This window comes from Stigmatopora nigra, chromosome 20 (assembly GCF_051989575.1).
Source record: "Stigmatopora nigra isolate UIUO_SnigA chromosome 20, RoL_Snig_1.1, whole genome shotgun sequence".
NCBI classification, from domain to species: Eukaryota; Metazoa; Chordata; class Actinopteri; order Syngnathiformes; family Syngnathidae; genus Stigmatopora; species Stigmatopora nigra.
The window spans coordinates 8,894,168-8,909,369 of record NC_135527.1 but is presented as its reverse complement, the minus strand read 5'-3'; the positions used below and the strand labels follow the sequence as shown (position 1 = coordinate 8,909,369).

General features: G+C 51.0%; 5 protein-coding genes across 8 annotated transcripts; 3 read left to right on the top strand and 2 right to left on the bottom strand.

Annotated features, from left to right (window-relative positions):
• Window positions 1-27: 27 nt before the first annotated feature.
• On the top strand, window positions 28-3,663 carry LOC144213911 (phosphatidylinositol-3,5-bisphosphate 3-phosphatase MTMR2-like). The gene is made up of 16 exons (XM_077742638.1): window positions 28-168; window positions 253-331; window positions 434-499; window positions 585-660; window positions 736-824; window positions 901-1,008; window positions 1,066-1,164; window positions 1,233-1,466; window positions 1,531-1,719; window positions 1,784-1,969; window positions 2,035-2,193; window positions 2,255-2,302; window positions 2,363-2,455; window positions 2,523-2,680; window positions 2,745-2,877; window positions 2,941-3,663. Exons 1-16 carry the CDS (start codon window positions 101-103, stop codon window positions 3,082-3,084), a joined length of 1,929 nt encoding a protein of 642 aa, XP_077598764.1. The 5' UTR covers window positions 28-100; the 3' UTR covers window positions 3,085-3,663.
• On the bottom strand, window positions 3,269-5,700 carry cd99l2 (CD99 molecule-like 2). Of its 3 annotated transcripts, XM_077742633.1 has the most exons (10): window positions 5,527-5,694; window positions 5,062-5,109; window positions 4,958-4,978; window positions 4,851-4,886; window positions 4,674-4,751; window positions 4,474-4,545; window positions 4,346-4,411; window positions 3,972-4,091; window positions 3,830-3,895; window positions 3,269-3,750 (listed from the first exon to the last, which is right to left on the bottom strand). In XM_077742633.1, exons 1-10 carry the CDS (start codon window positions 5,606-5,608, stop codon window positions 3,701-3,703), a joined length of 639 nt encoding a protein of 212 aa, XP_077598759.1. In that variant the 5' UTR covers window positions 5,609-5,694; the 3' UTR covers window positions 3,269-3,700. The 3 variants fall into 3 exon arrangements, with proteins under 3 accessions (XP_077598759.1, XP_077598760.1, XP_077598761.1); XM_077742634.1 differs by lacking the exon at window positions 5,062-5,109 and having other exon boundaries at window positions 5,527-5,700; XM_077742635.1 differs by lacking the exons at window positions 4,958-4,978; window positions 5,062-5,109 and having other exon boundaries at window positions 5,527-5,700.
• A 68-nt stretch (window positions 5,701-5,768) lies between these two features.
• LOC144213906 (arrestin red cell-like) lies at window positions 5,769-8,891 on the top strand. 2 transcript variants are annotated; one of them, XM_077742631.1, is made up of 14 exons: window positions 5,769-5,895; window positions 6,581-6,611; window positions 6,682-6,742; window positions 6,802-6,846; window positions 6,909-7,102; window positions 7,166-7,293; window positions 7,356-7,491; window positions 7,560-7,644; window positions 7,729-7,801; window positions 7,935-8,072; window positions 8,255-8,338; window positions 8,408-8,469; window positions 8,545-8,602; window positions 8,667-8,891. In XM_077742631.1, exons 1-14 carry the CDS (start codon window positions 5,873-5,875, stop codon window positions 8,755-8,757), a joined length of 1,209 nt encoding a protein of 402 aa, XP_077598757.1. In that variant the 5' UTR covers window positions 5,769-5,872; the 3' UTR covers window positions 8,758-8,891. The 2 variants fall into 2 exon arrangements, with proteins under 2 accessions (XP_077598757.1, XP_077598756.1); XM_077742630.1 differs by having other exon boundaries at window positions 6,909-7,293.
• On the bottom strand, window positions 8,799-9,756 carry med11 (mediator complex subunit 11). Its single transcript, XM_077742636.1, has 3 exons — window positions 9,596-9,756; window positions 9,136-9,266; window positions 8,799-9,062 (listed from the first exon to the last, which is right to left on the bottom strand). Exons 1-3 carry the CDS (start codon window positions 9,663-9,665, stop codon window positions 8,913-8,915), a joined length of 351 nt encoding a protein of 116 aa, XP_077598762.1. The 5' UTR covers window positions 9,666-9,756; the 3' UTR covers window positions 8,799-8,912.
• Window positions 9,756-15,156, top strand: pelp1 (proline, glutamate and leucine rich protein 1). The gene is made up of 19 exons (XM_077742629.1): window positions 9,756-9,935; window positions 10,309-10,373; window positions 10,445-10,550; window positions 10,606-10,755; window positions 10,825-10,896; window positions 10,954-11,013; window positions 11,085-11,238; window positions 11,353-11,485; window positions 11,574-11,661; window positions 11,795-11,883; window positions 11,944-12,057; window positions 12,134-12,284; window positions 12,367-12,520; window positions 12,590-12,645; window positions 12,711-12,844; window positions 12,910-13,012; window positions 13,084-14,505; window positions 14,568-14,855; window positions 14,927-15,156. The coding sequence occupies exons 1-19, from the start codon at window positions 9,795-9,797 to the stop codon at window positions 15,041-15,043; spliced, it is 3,597 nt and encodes a 1,198-aa protein (XP_077598755.1). The 5' UTR covers window positions 9,756-9,794; the 3' UTR covers window positions 15,044-15,156.
• Window positions 15,157-15,202: the final 46 nt, after the last annotated feature.

Below are 15,202 nucleotides of genomic sequence, written 5' to 3'. Positions count from 1 at the left end.
TGTTTTCATCCTCATCCTGCCCAGTCAAGCAGTCTTTTGTGTCAGAGGAAGCTGAAGCCCCGCCCACTTGACCCCAAAAGCCATCAAATCCTCAGTCGGGATGGCGGACGGAACAGAAGCCGACTCCAACGGAACTGGGAACCTCGAAAGTGGACCGGATCGCGATAGGTGATCTCTTTCTCTTCCTTATGCTAACATTAGCTTAGCAACCCCCCCCTAAAAGACGCATTTGAATACAAACATTGTGTGTAGTCCAACGGGGGGTCACGTGGAATGGTGTCAACAGCTGATTGCAGCCACCTTATCCAGTCACATCTCTCCAAACTGTGAGGTACCAAGAACTGGATGTCTTTTGGATGTCATTCTTTTGCCGTTTTGTCCCTTTAATTGCCCCTCCCCCTCTTATTTTCTTGCCGCTACATACGCGCCGCAGGAATCCGCGGAGGAGAGCCTCCGTTGCCATGGAGACGCTGACTCCGAGCATCCTCCCTCTGCTTTGGCAAGTGTATACATTCGCTTTTGTCACTTTCCAATCTTCTCTATGTTCTCTAAAGCTTGTCCATTGCTCCCATGTTTGTCCACAGAGTGTCCCACGAATGGAAATGAGCGAAAAGGCTGCTAGCGTCCCTCTCCTGCCGGGGGAAGTCGTCCAAATGACCAGTAAGTTTGAATTCCCTGCGAGTACTAACAGGTTTTTCTATTTCCACTGTGACCTTTCTTGATCTTCTTGTCCAGTGGAGGACGTGACGTACATTTGTCCCTATAGTGGTTTACTCAATGGAACTCTAACCATCACAGACTATAAACTTTACTTCAGTAGCACGGTAAGGGTAAAGCCAGATCCGGTTTTACAGAGGGTGTTGATTAAAATCCAATGTCTTGGTGTCCCCTGTCTTTCAGGAGTGTCAGTTTGTCCTAGCAGCCAACTTGGGTGTCATCAGCCGCCTGGAAACCGTGGGCATCCCAGACCGGGGCGAGAAAACCGAAGGACTGGAGCTAGTCTGCAAGGTAAGGAACCCCCCGTGGTGCCTAGGGTTCGAACTTGAACTGTCCACGCCCCCTTAGGACCTAAGGACTCTAAAGTTCGCCTACAAGACGGGACTGGCAGGCACAGAGGCGGCACGGACGCTGTCCTCCCGAGCATTCCCGCTATCCAACGACCGGGTTAGTCCAGAAAATGTGAAGAGAATGATGCCCGCCGTACGTTGACTCTCGCAAATGTCCACACGTAGACCTTATTCGCCTTCCGCTACGAAGCACGCTTTGCCGCCGACGGCTGGAAGGTTTACGAGCCACTAGCCGAGTGGCGACGACAGGGTCTCCCCAACGAGTCCTGGTCCATCACCCGGCTGAATACGTCCTACCAGCTGTGTGACACGTACCCTTCCCTGTTGACGGTCCCGGCCGGCATCTCGGACGAAGACATCAAGCGGGCGGCGGCTTTCCGGGCCAAGCGCCGCCTCCCTGTAGGTGGAACCTTCTCTACCGAGAAACTGGGACGTACCTGAAACACTCTCTACTCGTGGCTAGGTGTTATCGTGGATCCACCCCGAGTCACAGGCGGCCTTGGTGCGCTGTGGCCAACCTCTGGTGGGTCCAACGGACCGCCGCTGCAAGGAAGACGAACGCCTCCTCCAAATGATCATGGACGCCAACGCGCAAGCCCACAAGCTGTGCGTCTTTGACGCCCGGAATTACAGCGTGGCACGTAGCAACAAGGTAAGCCTCATCCGGGAGCCAGCCCTGTTCCCGTACTACCCTTTTTCCATGGCGTCCATTTCAGGAAAAGGACGGAGGCTACGAAAACGAGAGCTTTTACGCTAACGTGGAGCTGACTTTTCTGGAGATCCCCAACATCCACGTGATGCGCGAGTCCCTTAGGAAGTTGAAGGACATCCTATACCCCACCATTGATCAAGCGCACTGGCACACCAACATCGACAACACCCATTGGCTGGAGTATTTACGGGTACACCAACCTGCCTGACCTCCCACCCTGTTATCTAGCATTTTGACCAAATCCGTCCCGCCCAGGTTCTGCTGTGCGGAGCCTGCCAAGTCGCTTCCAAGCTGGAAGGCTCCAGGACATCTGTAGTGATCCACTGCAGTGACGGTTGGGACAGGACTACTCAGTTGACGTCTCTAGCTATGCTCATGCTGGACTCTTACTACCGCACACTTGAAGGATTCCAGGTATGCCTACCGGCTCTGGCACCGATTCCCGGGCTTTCCCCTTACCTGGTCCTTCTCACAGGTCCTGGTGGAGAAGGAGTGGCTCGGCTTTGGACACAAGTTCGCTGCTGTAAGACTATTTCTCGAATAGTAGAATCTGTCAAGCGTTACATTGCCTTTCCACCACCAGCGCGTGGGCCATGGCCAAGACGACCACGGCAACTCTGAGCGCTCTCCTCTCTTCGTCCAATTTGTGGACTGTGTCTGGCAGATGACCCGGCAGGTACCTAACCCTACCCTATCCTCCCCCCTTTCCCATGAACCTAATCTCCCAACATCCCGCCCTCTAGTTCCCAGCATCCTTCGAATTCAACGAACTTTTCCTACTGACGCTACTGGACCACCTGTACAGCAACCTCTATGGAACCTTCCTATGCAACAGTGAAGAGGAGCGAGTCACCCAGCGAATCCCTACCGGGACGGTATCCCTGTGGTCCTACATCAACAGGTAAGACACCAGAATCCTCCCTGGCGACCTCTAAACCACTCCCTCTCTTCTCCAACCTTCTCAGCCGTCCTGACGACTTCCGCAACCCACTTTTCGTGAACGAACACCACAACGTCCTCTACCCGCTAGCCTCCCTCCGCCACCTGGAGTTGTGGACCACCTACTACGCGCGGTGGAACCCTCGGATGAGACCGCAGGTGAGTCCAACCCCGCCCATGTGGACTCGTTTCCAGCGTTACGAGTCCTAACGTCGCCCACAGGTGCCTCCGCATCGGACCTTGAAGGAAATGCTGCTCTTACGAACCCATCTGGAACGTAGAGTGGACGAACTGCGTGGGGAAGTGGAGGCCAAATCGCCGGCGTCATCACCTGACCGCGCCGCCTCGCTGAGTGCTACAGTTTGACCATCCCACCTTCGGACTGACATGTAACCACCCTTTAGCTACCACACTTTAAAAAACATCACATTTCTAGCACATAGTCACCTTCAGCAACGTAAACAAAGTGTCCAAACATCCAATCAGAAGTCTGTTGCCATCTGTGATGGCCAACTTGTCAAATTCCCCCAACAAAAGACAACAGCTAGTCTTATTTTAACTGTGGCAAAAGTTTAATTTCACCATTCGCGAAGCACATTCAGTTGGCGCAAAAAAGCCTTGAAAAACATTCAATTTTTCAATGTAAGACACTCAAATATAATCTACAGTGGTTATTCTGTTAAAATAATTGTCTATGTTTGCATCATTGTCAAAAAACACAGCAAATATGAGTGATATGCTAAGCAAGACACCAAAGCGTAATTCCAGTATTTGAGGTTTGGACGTAAATGTACAAGAAAGCTCCCTTTTACAACCAAGTATAAAAAAACTCCAAGCATATTAGCAAAGGAATAAATTAATAAATGTCACAGTTTTTCGTTTAAGCTTTTTTTGTCAGTCAGTGCGAAGGTTTTCTTTCAATAAAAGCAATACGTGGATTGTAAACGTGTTTGAATGTCAATCAACGTTGGGCTGTTAGCCGCTACACCGCGTTGTCGGCAACGCCGGACTGTTCCAGAAGCGTCTGCTGAACTGCGGCACCAAAAAACAAAAGAAAGACAACTTTATTGAAAGAAAATCAAACAAAATGGCGGCGTAAATCCACTCTAACCTTGTGGCTCTGTTGCTACTACGGCATCCGGGTGCTCTGCCTTCACCATCTCCGCGTTTAGACTCTCTTTTGGAGAAAAACGTGGACCGGTTGTAAAAATGGACGCATTATAGTCCGCGTTATGCATTTGCCGAATACGTACGCTGGATGCCGAAACAGAGTTTCTTCTTTTGGTAGGATATGTAGCTGCTGATGGCACCTGCTAAAGCCACGCCCACCGCACTTACGATGCCCGCGATGGTGCCAATCTCGGCGGTGGTTTCTGCACCAAAAACAACGAAAAATAATGAAAAAATAACCAAGAAATAATCAAAAAAATATCAAAAAATAACCAAAAAATAACCAAAAAATAACGAAAAAATAACTAAAAAAATAACTAAAAAATAACCATAAAATAACCAAATAATAACTAAAAAAATTACCAAAAAATAAACAAAATATAAACAAAAAATAACCAAAAAATAACAAAATATAACGTGGAATGGAATGCGCCTGCTGGGTCATTTACAGTCTTACCAACGTTGTTGTTATTGTCACCGCGTTGGTTAATCTGATCATCGCCATGGCCAGATGGTCTTTTGCCTGAAAAATAGGAACATTATTAGAATTATTATCATACCTAGTTATACAAATATATTTTTCACCTTTGCCTTTGTCCGGTTTGTAAGTGTTGTCGTTACCCACGTCAATCAAATCGCTGTCGGAAAATCCGCCTCCTATACACAAACAACACGCCACATGAAAAACCTATGCAAGATGGCCGCCAATCTTGGAATCAAACCATATCTGAAGGCAGCCAAAAACTAAAAATGGAGTCGTAATGACTCAACCCTGGGGGACCCACCTCCAGGCCTCCGCCCTTTACCCTTGTCCAGGTCGTTTTTGGGGTCCAGGGCGTCGGCCAGATCGAACCCGTCCGTGTCTGTTGGGGTTCAAAACAACCAACGGAAAGATGCAAAAGGGAAAAGCCAAAAAACACCAAAAAAACCCGAAACATGCTTTTAAAACGGCGTCATTTTACCTGCTTTCCCTTTAGTCTTGATTGGACTCTTGGTGCCTACAGAGGGTGTGACACACTGTTCACATTTCAAGCCATGAATTTTTAAAAGTCATCTTTTGGATTATTACCTGGCAACGGAGCTGGCGTGGCTGCAAACAACAACAACAACAACAGAGCACAAATTAAGCATAGGAAGCATTGAAGTGCCTCACTTCACCGCAACTATACCTACGTTGAAAGCCATCCAATGCATCTGCCAGGTCAAGACCTTGAGGTTGCACTGCAACAGCAAAAAAACCCACTGTCAATCAAGTTATTCCACTATTCCAAAGGCAAAACGACTTCAATGCTATTCCAGAACAGAGGTGCTCACAAAAGAGCTTTTGTTGTCTGTTTAAATGTCCTGCAGAGGGCGCTAGACTTGAATGTATTATTATTTTTTGCTTACAGTCTGCAGTGATCTCATTCACTGTTATTGAGAAAGTATCCAATCCATTTGGACGGATAAGTCCTGTCTTCTCAGTCCAAAGACATTGGACATTAAAGTCAGGACATACTGGTTTTTTATTTAAATTTAACACAGATGTCCTGTGACAAAGAGTCCCAAATCAGGCCGTCCGGACCGTTATTCTCCAGTGGTGCAGCAGCACAAAACCACCTTGTCCTAAAACCCAACCCCCCTTTTGATTTGTCTTACCTTGCACCACCAGTAGGATAGCGATAATGGCGATTATCATGGCCCAAAAGCGCATTGGTGACCCTCCACAAACCAGCAACATGACCAAAAACCCAAAAAACCCCGATCCGGACCTTCCACGAGTCCTCTGCTAATGTCAAGTAAGAACTTTCAGAGGAGTGTCCTGGATTTGCTTCCTGCACTGCCTTTCCAAAATAAAAGCTCAGTGTGACACTGCCCGACAGGGGGCGTTGTTCCTGGCGAGTGGGCGTGGCCTCTGGAAGAAGCTGGTGGAGGAAACGAGGCCAAAAGCAGGAGGCCGAGGTCCCACAATGCCAAAGACTCACCGGAGCCAGACGGTGCCAACATGGGAGACCAAGCAACCACCAGGTAAGTCCACTTAGCAGCTTTATATCTCTTTTATTTTTGTCTTTTTCTGACTATTTTCTCTTTCCTTTTCCTGTCAGATGACACAGCCTTGTTTGTATTCTAACCCTAGACATCCAATAACTCAATTAGGCTTTCTTTTAGCGTAGAAAAAACTGTCAAACACTACTAAAACATCAAATTCATTCAAATAAACAGGTGATCTGTTAAGAGTTTTTGCTAAGTTTGCATTGGGAGTTCTTTGAGTATATTGACAAGTTGGGGTATTGACAAAAAATGATGTCACAAGTCTAAGAATGACCCAAAAACTGACGTCACAGACCACTGACGTCATTGCGCCTTGCGATTTGATGACGTTTGGCATTCAGCCTGCAGGTCTGAAAACATTGATTTCCTGTTTAAGTTGCGGATGTCCTCCAAACTTTGCTCATTTGCACTTTTTTGGGGGAGTGGGGGGGATTCCTTCCTTCTAGTCACATGTCCTTTAAGCTGCCTTTCCTGCTTTGAGTTTCCAGGGGACAAAAAGTAGAATAACATTTGGGTAGCAGCCAAAAATAGGCCAAAAAATGCAAAATCTTTATCCTCTGTGGACAATGACTCCTTAGCAAGACTCCCAATCCGTTTTGACCGGTTCTTCTAGCACTGTCCAGGACAGAAGAATTAAAAAATGACAATTTGATCTTTCCAGAGTCTTCAAGAAGACCAGCCCCAATGGCAAGGTACAGTTGGAACAGTTTTTCGTTGTTTTTGTTCATGCCAGGGCGAACTATGACTCATACCTCTCTGCAGATTAGCGTTTACCTGGGCAAACGGGACTTTGTGGACCACCTGGACCACGTGGACTCAGTTGGTAAGTAGAGTCCCAAGCCAGACCCGACCCACGCAATGACATGAAGGTTCTGGGTTCAGACGGTGTGGTCCTGGCGGATCCCGAGTATGTACAGGATCGCAAAGGTACGGTACAAGGTCAGGTTCCGGACTAGTCTGGATCTGACTCACCCTTCTTTGCTCGGCAGTCTTCGTGAGTCTGGCGTGCGTCTTCCGTTACGGCCGGGAGGACGTGGACGTCCTGGGCCTGTCCTTTCGGAAGGATCTTCACGTCAGCACCCTGCAGGCCTTCCCTCCCATCCTGGAACCCAAGCCTTTGAGTTCCCTGCAGGAGAAGCTGCTACGCAAGCTAGGCGCTAACGCACACCCCTTCCGCTTCGGGGTAAGTCTACCGAGGGGTTCCGCCACAAGATCCCATGGCTTACCCCCCTCCTGGCGCTTTCAGATCCCCGAGAACCTACCCTGCTCCGTTACCTTGCAACCTGGACCCGAGGAAACTGGGAAGGCGTGTGGCGTTGACTACGAACTGATGGCGTACTGCGCCAAGGTGGCGGGGGAGAAGCTCCACCCCAGGTTTGTCATTGGGTAACCCGTGACTGGCCAGATCTCCCACCCACCGACCTTGGTGTCTTCAGGAACTCGGTCCAGCTGGTGATCCGGAAGGTCCAGTACGCCCCAGAGAAGAAAGGTCCTCAACCCGTGGCCGAGTGTAGCCGTGGCTTCCTCATGTCCGAGCGACCACTACAACTGGAGGCCTCACTGGACAAAGAGGTTGTAACAGGTGACCGTTTTCCGCCCGGTAACACCTCCCACAATGTCCGACTCCGCCCTCCCACTAGCTGTACTACCACGGCGAACCCATCAATGTCAATGTACACGTTTCCAACAACTCCAGTAAGACAATCCGGAAGGTGAAGATTGCGGGTAAGCGGCCGTCCAACACAGGGACATCTTCTACCCATCATTTTTGCACCAGTTTTAGCCCCGCCCCCCCTATTCCCATCACAGTGCGCCAGTATGCTGACATCTGTCTGTTCTCCAAGGCTCAGTACAAATGTCCTGTAGCCGAATTGGAAGCCGAGTGAGTAGAACAGACTTATTAGTGAGTTCCTTTTCCTCGGATGAAACTTTCTGAGGTCAGGGTTTACTCACAAATCATTTTTGGAAGGAAATACACCTGAACGGTTGCTATTTAGCATCATATTTTGATCTAGTGAGCAGGTATGTGCAAGCTCCACCTTCTGCCAAGTGTATACCCTGACTCCTAGCATGGGTGCTAACCGTTTGAAGAGAGGACTGGCACTGGATGGCAAGCTAAAGCACCAAGACACCAATCTGGCATCCAGTACCATGTATGTAGCAGTACTAGTCACCTGTTAAAGTACGGTATTTAGATTCTGAGGACTCTAACTGGCAATTTTTCATCCCAATTTGACTAAACTAAGTCGCTCATGCTAAAGTTTCTCTATATCAGCATTGATGGTGATCATACAGGTTTCTTTTTGACTGGGAGGGACTAACATGTGTGTTTTAGAATGAAAGACAATTGCAACAAGGAGGCGTTGGGTATCGTGGTGTCCTACAGAGTCAAAGTCAAACTAGTGGTTTCTCGTGGGAGGTACGGCAACATTAAATCCAAACCATGCTAACCCAGTTACCGTCAAATGGGAGTGTTTTGTGTTGCTAGCGACATCTCATTGGAGCTTCCCTTCGTCCTGATGCATCCCAAACCCAGTGACCCGCAACCAGGTGACTCAGCCGCCAATCAACTTGATTAATCTGCATTGGGATTAATGCGCAATTCAATTTGTGTCGATTTTGCAGCAGCTTCGCCAGACGCCGTAGCGGCCGAGTCTAGCGACCTGCTGGCTTTTGACAGCGAGTAAGCTGACTCGAACTACGATTAAATTTGCTTTTCAGACTGTTAACGTCTTTTCTGTGTGCAGGGTTCCGTGTCAATCCGACGAACTGGTTTTCCACGACTTCACCCGTCTCGATTTGACCGGGGACGAGGGTGACGTGGACCCTCTCTTCTAGCAATGGCGATGCTAACCAATGAATTACACTGACAATTTGTACACAAAAGACATATTTTTATTTGAATTACAACATAAACTGTGGTCCAAAAGTATTTTTTGAAGTATGTCCCAATAAAGTTGACAAAAAACATATCTAAAGTCCATTTTTTTGGGTTATAGTGGTTGGGGCGGATCCAACATGACTTCGCAAGTCCGTCCCAGTTCTCCCAGTTTGACTTTTGCGTATTCGGCCCGGTTGAGCGCCATTTGACAGTCCTTTCGGGAAGAGTAGGTGGAGCCTTCGTGTGGTTGGCCGGTGGCGACCTGGAAGAAGAGCAGGGCGATTATAAGTCGCCGTTTTAGGTGCGCCAATGTGATGTGAGCAATGTGATAGTACCTGGGTTAGGTAGCGAATCTGGCCGCTCAGTTCGTTTTCTACCCGGTTGACGGAGCTCTGGAACTGGACCAGCTGTCTGTCCAATAGGCTGGCGTTGTGTTTGTCTTTGGAAAGTTCCATCACAATATTTCCTATACACAAGATTACAAAAGTACATTTTTCAAGATTAAAGCAACCTAGTGACGAGTGAAAATGACTCAACATTTTAAGCAAAGTGACTAGTCAAAGATCTCCATTTTGTGGGACGATTTGTCCTTAGAAAATAAGGATAATAAGACAGCAGCATCATTTCATATTTGTAAGGATGACCCAACAAAGATCACTCTCATCAGCACCAGGGCATCCATCCTTAGTGGGCATCAATACATAGTCACAATAACAATGTACTTTAACTCGTCCGCGTTGTTAAAAGCGCTTCAATTAAACAAATAGACCAACAAAGTAGCTTTTATATGCATACCAGCACACTGCAACACCATCGCGATCTCTTTTTCGACCTCTTCTAGGGCTCGGAGACGCTCGTTCGCCATTGTAAACACAAGTTTTAAACCAGTGTCAATAATAGACTGAACTACGCATGCGTGTACAGTCCTGAACTATCTGTCCAACTAAAATGACGTCATTAGTCGCTCTCGTGTGACGCCACCAAGACAAGAAAGATGTCGGCATCGTCCTGGCTAAACAGCGCAACAGCGGGGCGTTTAACTGAAGGTTTGCTGTTAGTTCTCAAAGAACAGCGTCCAGAATTCTTACCCGGCTTGTTGGAAAACTACCGCCAGCATGGCGTCTTCAGATCGCAGGTATAGATGCAAAACACATGCCGATCGCATGCTTGTTCCCTAGCGAGCGTACTGCCCCCTTTTGTTATTCATGCATGCTTCAGATTATGCAAGTCTACGATCTGCAGGCAAAAGTATGCCAAATGCAAATCTAAAGTACACATTCTCAAATGCATGCAAGGAAAAACGTAAAAGCATCACAAAAATGTGTTTTAATAAGTTTTTACAACAGAAAAAGGCATATATGCTTCAAATAATAGTGATGATTTGACTCAATATATATATATATATTTGCAAAATTGATTAAAAACAAGCATCTGAAACAAGTTTATTGCACATCAGCTGCTGAAATAGTCTCTAAAAGTCCATTAATGAAAGAAAAAAATGTTGACAGGGTTCCAGCACCCTTGGTGGTCTGCTTGGTTTCAGCAACGCCAAAATGGCTTCCAGCAAAACCAAGTAAGTATCTTCTCCATTGTTGCTGTTTTTGCTCGCCCTTCCTACCCAAGTTTTCCGTCATTGCTTGGCAGATTTGAAGGCCTGTGTCTTCTCTCCATGCTGGTCCAGGACAGTTCGTCCGAGCTCTTCCAGCAACACTGCCTGTCATGGCTGCGTTCGCTTCAGCAAGTCATTCAGGTGAGTTTCGGCCTAACGTGTCACCCACAACGTTAGCTTAAAACTTCTTCTACAGTCGCAGGCCCCCGTTCAGACGGTACAACTAGCCGTCTTCATCTTGCAAGACTTGCTCCAGTACTCGTCTCAACTACCAGAACTGGCAAGGGAAGTGGGTCTCAACTGCATTCTGGGAATTCTAACCTCTTTGCTGGGCCTCAAGACTGAGGTGAGCTACACATACACACGGTGCCGAATTCCGGGAACGGCACTCATTGTTCTTTTGCGGTGGCATCAGTGCGAACTAGCGGCCATGGAGGGAATGACGGCATGCATGACCTTCTACCCACGAGCATGTGGATCCCTACGGGTAAGTCCCATTACCGTTGTGGTATTTGTCTGATGCTGATGAGTATTGTTGTTTTAGGACAAACTGGGGGCATATTTCCTCTCCAAAATGGACAGCACTAACAAGAAAACCCAAGAGGTCTGTACCAGTATGGGGGCATCGTCACCCCTTCCACCCGTAACAGTCCACGTTCGTTGCGGTCTTGGCAGGTGGCTTGCCGGTGCTTCGGGCGCCTCCCAGCCCTGGGTGGCCTCACCGACCGGGCGGGTGCAGGTCGAGCCGACCGCTGGACCGATCAGGTTCACTGCCTGTTGGCCTCGGCCAATGTGGTGCTCTCTCACCTCTACCAGGATCCAGAAACGGGTAAGCTCTGCCCCTGGAAACGGGTAAGCTATGTGCCTGGTTGTCCAGGGCATCTCCAGTGGAGGAGTAAGAGTTAGTCCCTTAACCATGACCCTGTGCTGTACACCCCCATAGAAAGAACGGCACAGTACGAAGGTCCTGGTATGGAACTCGGCTTCCCTCAGCTGAACCGGTTGGATGCCTTGCTCCCGTTGCAGTTGCAGCAGAGATACATGGCAGTGTGCCTGGCACTCAAGCACACACTCGGGTAAGCCCCTTTCCCCTTTGGGTCTCTGGGACCCCAGTCTGCCCTTACCCCTACTGCACCCTTACCACGTGCTCCCCCTCTGCCGCAGCGTGGACCCGTCATCGGCCGTGCGTTTACCCGTCAGGCCAATTCTCAACCTGGTGTGTCGAGCTCTCGCCCTGGGTCCCAAGAGCATTGTGAGGATCCGCACCCGTACCGCACCTGCACTGCACGTGCGCCACTGCCGCACCTGCACTGCACGTGCAGTACTTTAACTCCACCTGTACCTACCCCCTGAGTAATCCGTGTTCCTTTTGCGTATCATGGCAGAATTTAACAGGCGACGGCAGCGTAAGGGTGCTTCTTCTCCCCGCCGTGCACACGGGCACCCTGGAGGTCTTGACCGCCCTCTTCACCACGTAAGTTGCGCTTGCGTGGCGAGAAAAACCCAGATGTTGATGAGTCCTCTTGTCCTGTAGCGTCCGGACCAGTGTGGTGCAGTACGCCGCGGTGATCCAGAGACTGTTTGCCCAGACTTTGAGTCTCTGGACACCCCCACCTGAAGCCAACCCTGGGCAGCAAAGAGCTTACTGGTAAGTCAAGGCTGGTAGACTGAGCTGAAAGACCTGAAAGAGTCAAAGCAAGCGCTTATAGTCTTTCTTTCTGAAGCATGGTACGCGTGGCAGTCTACAAGAGTCTTGAAGCATGGGTGCAGGTGGCCGGTGCCTCTGCCGGCATCCTCCAAGGGAGTCCCACCCACAGCGAGCTGCTTTTCAGCCACCTCCTCGATGACATCACTCCCGGGGCGGAGTCAGTCAAGGTCTGGCGGGTTTTTTTCATCGGCTGGGCTCAAAAGAGCTTATGGGATGACCAAGGTCTCTCTGTCTGGTGGTCCCGTACAGCTCCGGGCCGGCTTGTTGGCCGAGGCGGTTCCCGGAGGCAAACCCGGACCTCGCAGGACCAAAACGTTGGTCATGGCGGATGCAGTTGGACCGTCACTCCAGAGGAAGGGCGATGTTTTGGCCAATCAGGATACCTGCCTGGCGGCTCTCAAAGGTAAGCCTATCATAGACCTGCTCTTGATCCTCCCCAATGACTAATCAGTCACTTCCTTGCCTCTCTAAGCCTTGAGACGAATCGTCCTGACCAGCGGCACCCTCCTTAAGGACGACCTGCATAAGGTAAGTGCGTCTTGGTGAGAGAACCTTCAAGGTGCAGCTTGGCCAAATTGTTCTTTGGGCGCTAGCGTCTCCACGAGGTTCTGCTGCCCCTCTGCGTGCGCTTGCACCAACAACAATCCAACTGCTCCGTGGCCTCGGAGTCCGCCGGGAGCATCAGCGGCCAGTACGGGGGCGCCCTTCCGCGAAGGGAACTCTACAGGTATAGGTTTTCAACATACCCGCCTTCACCGGTGTTCTAACCCCTGTGTGTGTTGGGACTTTAAGGTTGCTGTTGGCCCTGGTCCTGGTTCCATCCCCCTCCTGGCCGCCACCTCTCACCTGCGCCGTGTCTATTCTCAGCCGAGGACGGCTGGACCGCAACCTTAAGGTGGATGTGGAAGGTGTCTCCGAGGTTGCCACCAAACACGAGCTCAACGATGCCGGCCGCTTGTCTTTCAGGTGTCTTCGTTCTGTGCCGAGGCCTTGACCGTGTGTAACTCCCTGGTGCACCCCCGCGCTCCCTCCATCGCTGTAGCCTTACCACCCCTTACCTTGAAGGGTACCGCCCCGGTTCTCCCTTCCTCCCAGGGCCCCACTCCCGGGCTCCCCCTGCCCACGATTCTGGGTGCCCCGGGGTCTACGGGCCCCTTCCCCGCCCGCCACTCGCTGGGTTTACTGGGCTCCCTGGAGAACCACCTGTCTCTGGTTCCGGGACACGGCCCATCGGACGTGATCCTGTCCCCGCACGCTCACCAGCAGCCGGAACCGGCCGGTCTTGGCCTTCCGGAAGGCCAGAGACCCGTTTTTGTCCGCTATGACAAAGAAGAGGAGGAGGACGCCGAGATCTCGCTGGACAGCGACTCTGATGACAGCGTGGTCATCGTTCCTCCGGGGATGCTCGCCACGGCTACCCGTGAACCCGCCGAGGTCCCCGCCGTGGCTCCCCCGCAGAACCCCGCGGTCGTTACCCCGGTGGCGGTTGGTGGAGTCACAGAGCCGGTGCCACCCGTCACCGTGGAAGCGGTACCCCTTTCCAACGACTTGTCCGCCGCCTCCTCCCCTCTTCCCAGCACCCCCATCAACTCCTTTGCCCCGCCGCCTTCCTCGGGGGTGGCCCCCTTCCCGATGGGCGTGGGAGGAGCTAGCGAGATGCCGGGTGTCAGACCGCAGCTTCAGCAGATGCTGATGCAGCCGGCCACACCCGGAGGACCGGGGCTGCAGTTGCACCAGCTTCCCAATCAGCTAGCCCCGCCCCTGGGGAGAGTCCCCTCGGCCCCCAATGACGAAGACTCCGCCGTCATCAACATCAACAGCACGGACGAGGAAGAGGAGGAAGACCTGGAAGATGACGAAGAACTGGAGGACGATGAAGACGAGGAAGAGGAAGGGAGCGATTTTCCCGAGGGGGAGTTCTACGAGGGCGAGGACTTTGACGATTTCGACGAAGAAGGGGAAGAGGAAGAAGAGGAAGAGGACGAGGAGGAGGAAGAAGCCGACCTGGACGAGGAGATGCCGCCTTTGGAGGGAGCGGAAGATGACGCCAACGTCGGCGGCATCGAGGAGGAGAAGGTGCTCCGGGCCGAACCCGTTCCGCCGACAGTTTCCGCCGTCGCCGACCAAGACCACCCCGTCGGGGGCGTCCAGGAGGTCCGACTCGGTCGAGGAGACGTCGCCAAGGTGCAGGAGGTGGAGTGTATCGGAGTCCTGGAGGGCGCCAGGGAGGACGACCAGGTGGAAACCGAAAGGATGGATGACCCTACCATGCCGCAGATCCTGTGCGTGACCGGAGGAGGACTGGAAGAACGGGAAGAGGCTCCGTCCCCGGACCAATCCACCCTCCGAAGAGACCCACCCGACGTTGACATCCAGGCCAAAGCGCAGGTACGCCCCACTAACGAAACCCATAAAATGTCAAGGTCAAAATGTCTTTGCCTATCCCACAGGACGCCGAGCCGGGTCCCTCCCGGGACGCCATCGCCGCCGACGACCAGCCCCCCGTCCTCCAAAACGAACTCTTGGTACCCCCTCCGGACGCCGGCGCCCCGACACCCGCCGAACCCGCCGCCCTGTCCGGCCCTGAAGAGCGCCCGGAGGAGGACGAAGGTACTCCACCCTCGGGGACGGAAGGAAGCAAAGTGGAGGGAGACGGAGAGGAGGTTAAGGGGACCAAGCGCAAGAGAGATGAGGAAAACCTGGACCAGGAGGCGGGGCCAAGCACGGAGAAGAAAAAGGTATACATTGGCTTCCATTCGGGTTTTCTTTAACTTGAATAAAAACACTGGACTCTTGTCTCCTCCTGCAGATGGATGATGACATCCTCGCCTCCATGTTGGCCGATTTTGTCCCCTGTCCTTCGACGGACGAAGGGGACGTCACAGCCTCGGGGTCTGGATCCTTTAAAAATGTGGATGAAAGTTAGGCTCCTCCTTCTCCATGTGTTTTTTTGAGTTTTTGTAAGGGATTCTTTTCATTTCATTTTACAGTCTTTGTTTTGTTGCTGATATCAAAGAATAAAAACTATGAAAAGATGGATTTGTTTGGATTTTATTGAGTGATATATGAACTACAACTTTTGTAT

Bases quoted from the DNA above. Each gene is read 5' to 3' on its own strand.
- pelp1 (XM_077742629.1), top strand. From the start codon at position 9,795: ATGTCGGCATCGTCCTGGCTAAACAGCGCAACAGCGGGGCGTTTAACT. The intron at 9,936-10,308 runs GTATAGATGCAA...AAATGTTGACAG, and splicing joins ATGGCGTCTTCAGATCGCAG to GGTTCCAGCACCCTTGGTGG. The intron at 10,756-10,824 runs GTGAGCTACACA...CGGTGGCATCAG, and splicing joins TGCTGGGCCTCAAGACTGAG to TGCGAACTAGCGGCCATGGA.
- med11 (XM_077742636.1), bottom strand. From the start codon at position 9,665: ATGGCGAACGAGCGTCTCCGAGCCCTAGAAGAGGTCGAAAAAGAGATC. The intron at 9,267-9,595 runs GTATGCATATAA...TCTTGTGTATAG, and splicing joins GATGGTGTTGCAGTGTGCTG to GAAATATTGTGATGGAACTT. The intron at 9,063-9,135 runs GTACTATCACAT...CTCTTCTTCCAG, and splicing joins AGATTCGCTACCTAACCCAG to GTCGCCACCGGCCAACCACA.
- LOC144213906 (XM_077742630.1), top strand. From the start codon at position 5,873: ATGGGAGACCAAGCAACCACCAG. The intron at 8,073-8,254 runs GTATGTAGCAGT...TGTGTGTTTTAG, and splicing joins AATCTGGCATCCAGTACCAT to AATGAAAGACAATTGCAACA. The intron at 8,339-8,407 runs GTACGGCAACAT...TTGTGTTGCTAG, and splicing joins CTAGTGGTTTCTCGTGGGAG to CGACATCTCATTGGAGCTTC.
- LOC144213911 (XM_077742638.1), top strand. From the start codon at position 101: ATGGCGGACGGAACAGAAGCCGACTCCAACGGAACTGGGAACCTCGAA. The intron at 1,467-1,530 runs GTAGGTGGAACC...ACTCGTGGCTAG, and splicing joins GGGCCAAGCGCCGCCTCCCT to GTGTTATCGTGGATCCACCC. The intron at 1,970-2,034 runs GTACACCAACCT...CGTCCCGCCCAG, and splicing joins ATTGGCTGGAGTATTTACGG to GTTCTGCTGTGCGGAGCCTG.
- cd99l2 (XM_077742633.1), bottom strand. From the start codon at position 5,608: ATGTTGCTGGTTTGTGGAGGGTCACCAATGCGCTTTTGGGCCATGATA. The intron at 4,412-4,473 runs GTGAAAAATATA...CCTATTTTTCAG, and splicing joins CAAACCGGACAAAGGCAAAG to GCAAAAGACCATCTGGCCAT. The intron at 3,751-3,829 runs GTTAGAGTGGAT...TTGGTGCCGCAG, and splicing joins AGTAGCAACAGAGCCACAAG to TTCAGCAGACGCTTCTGGAA.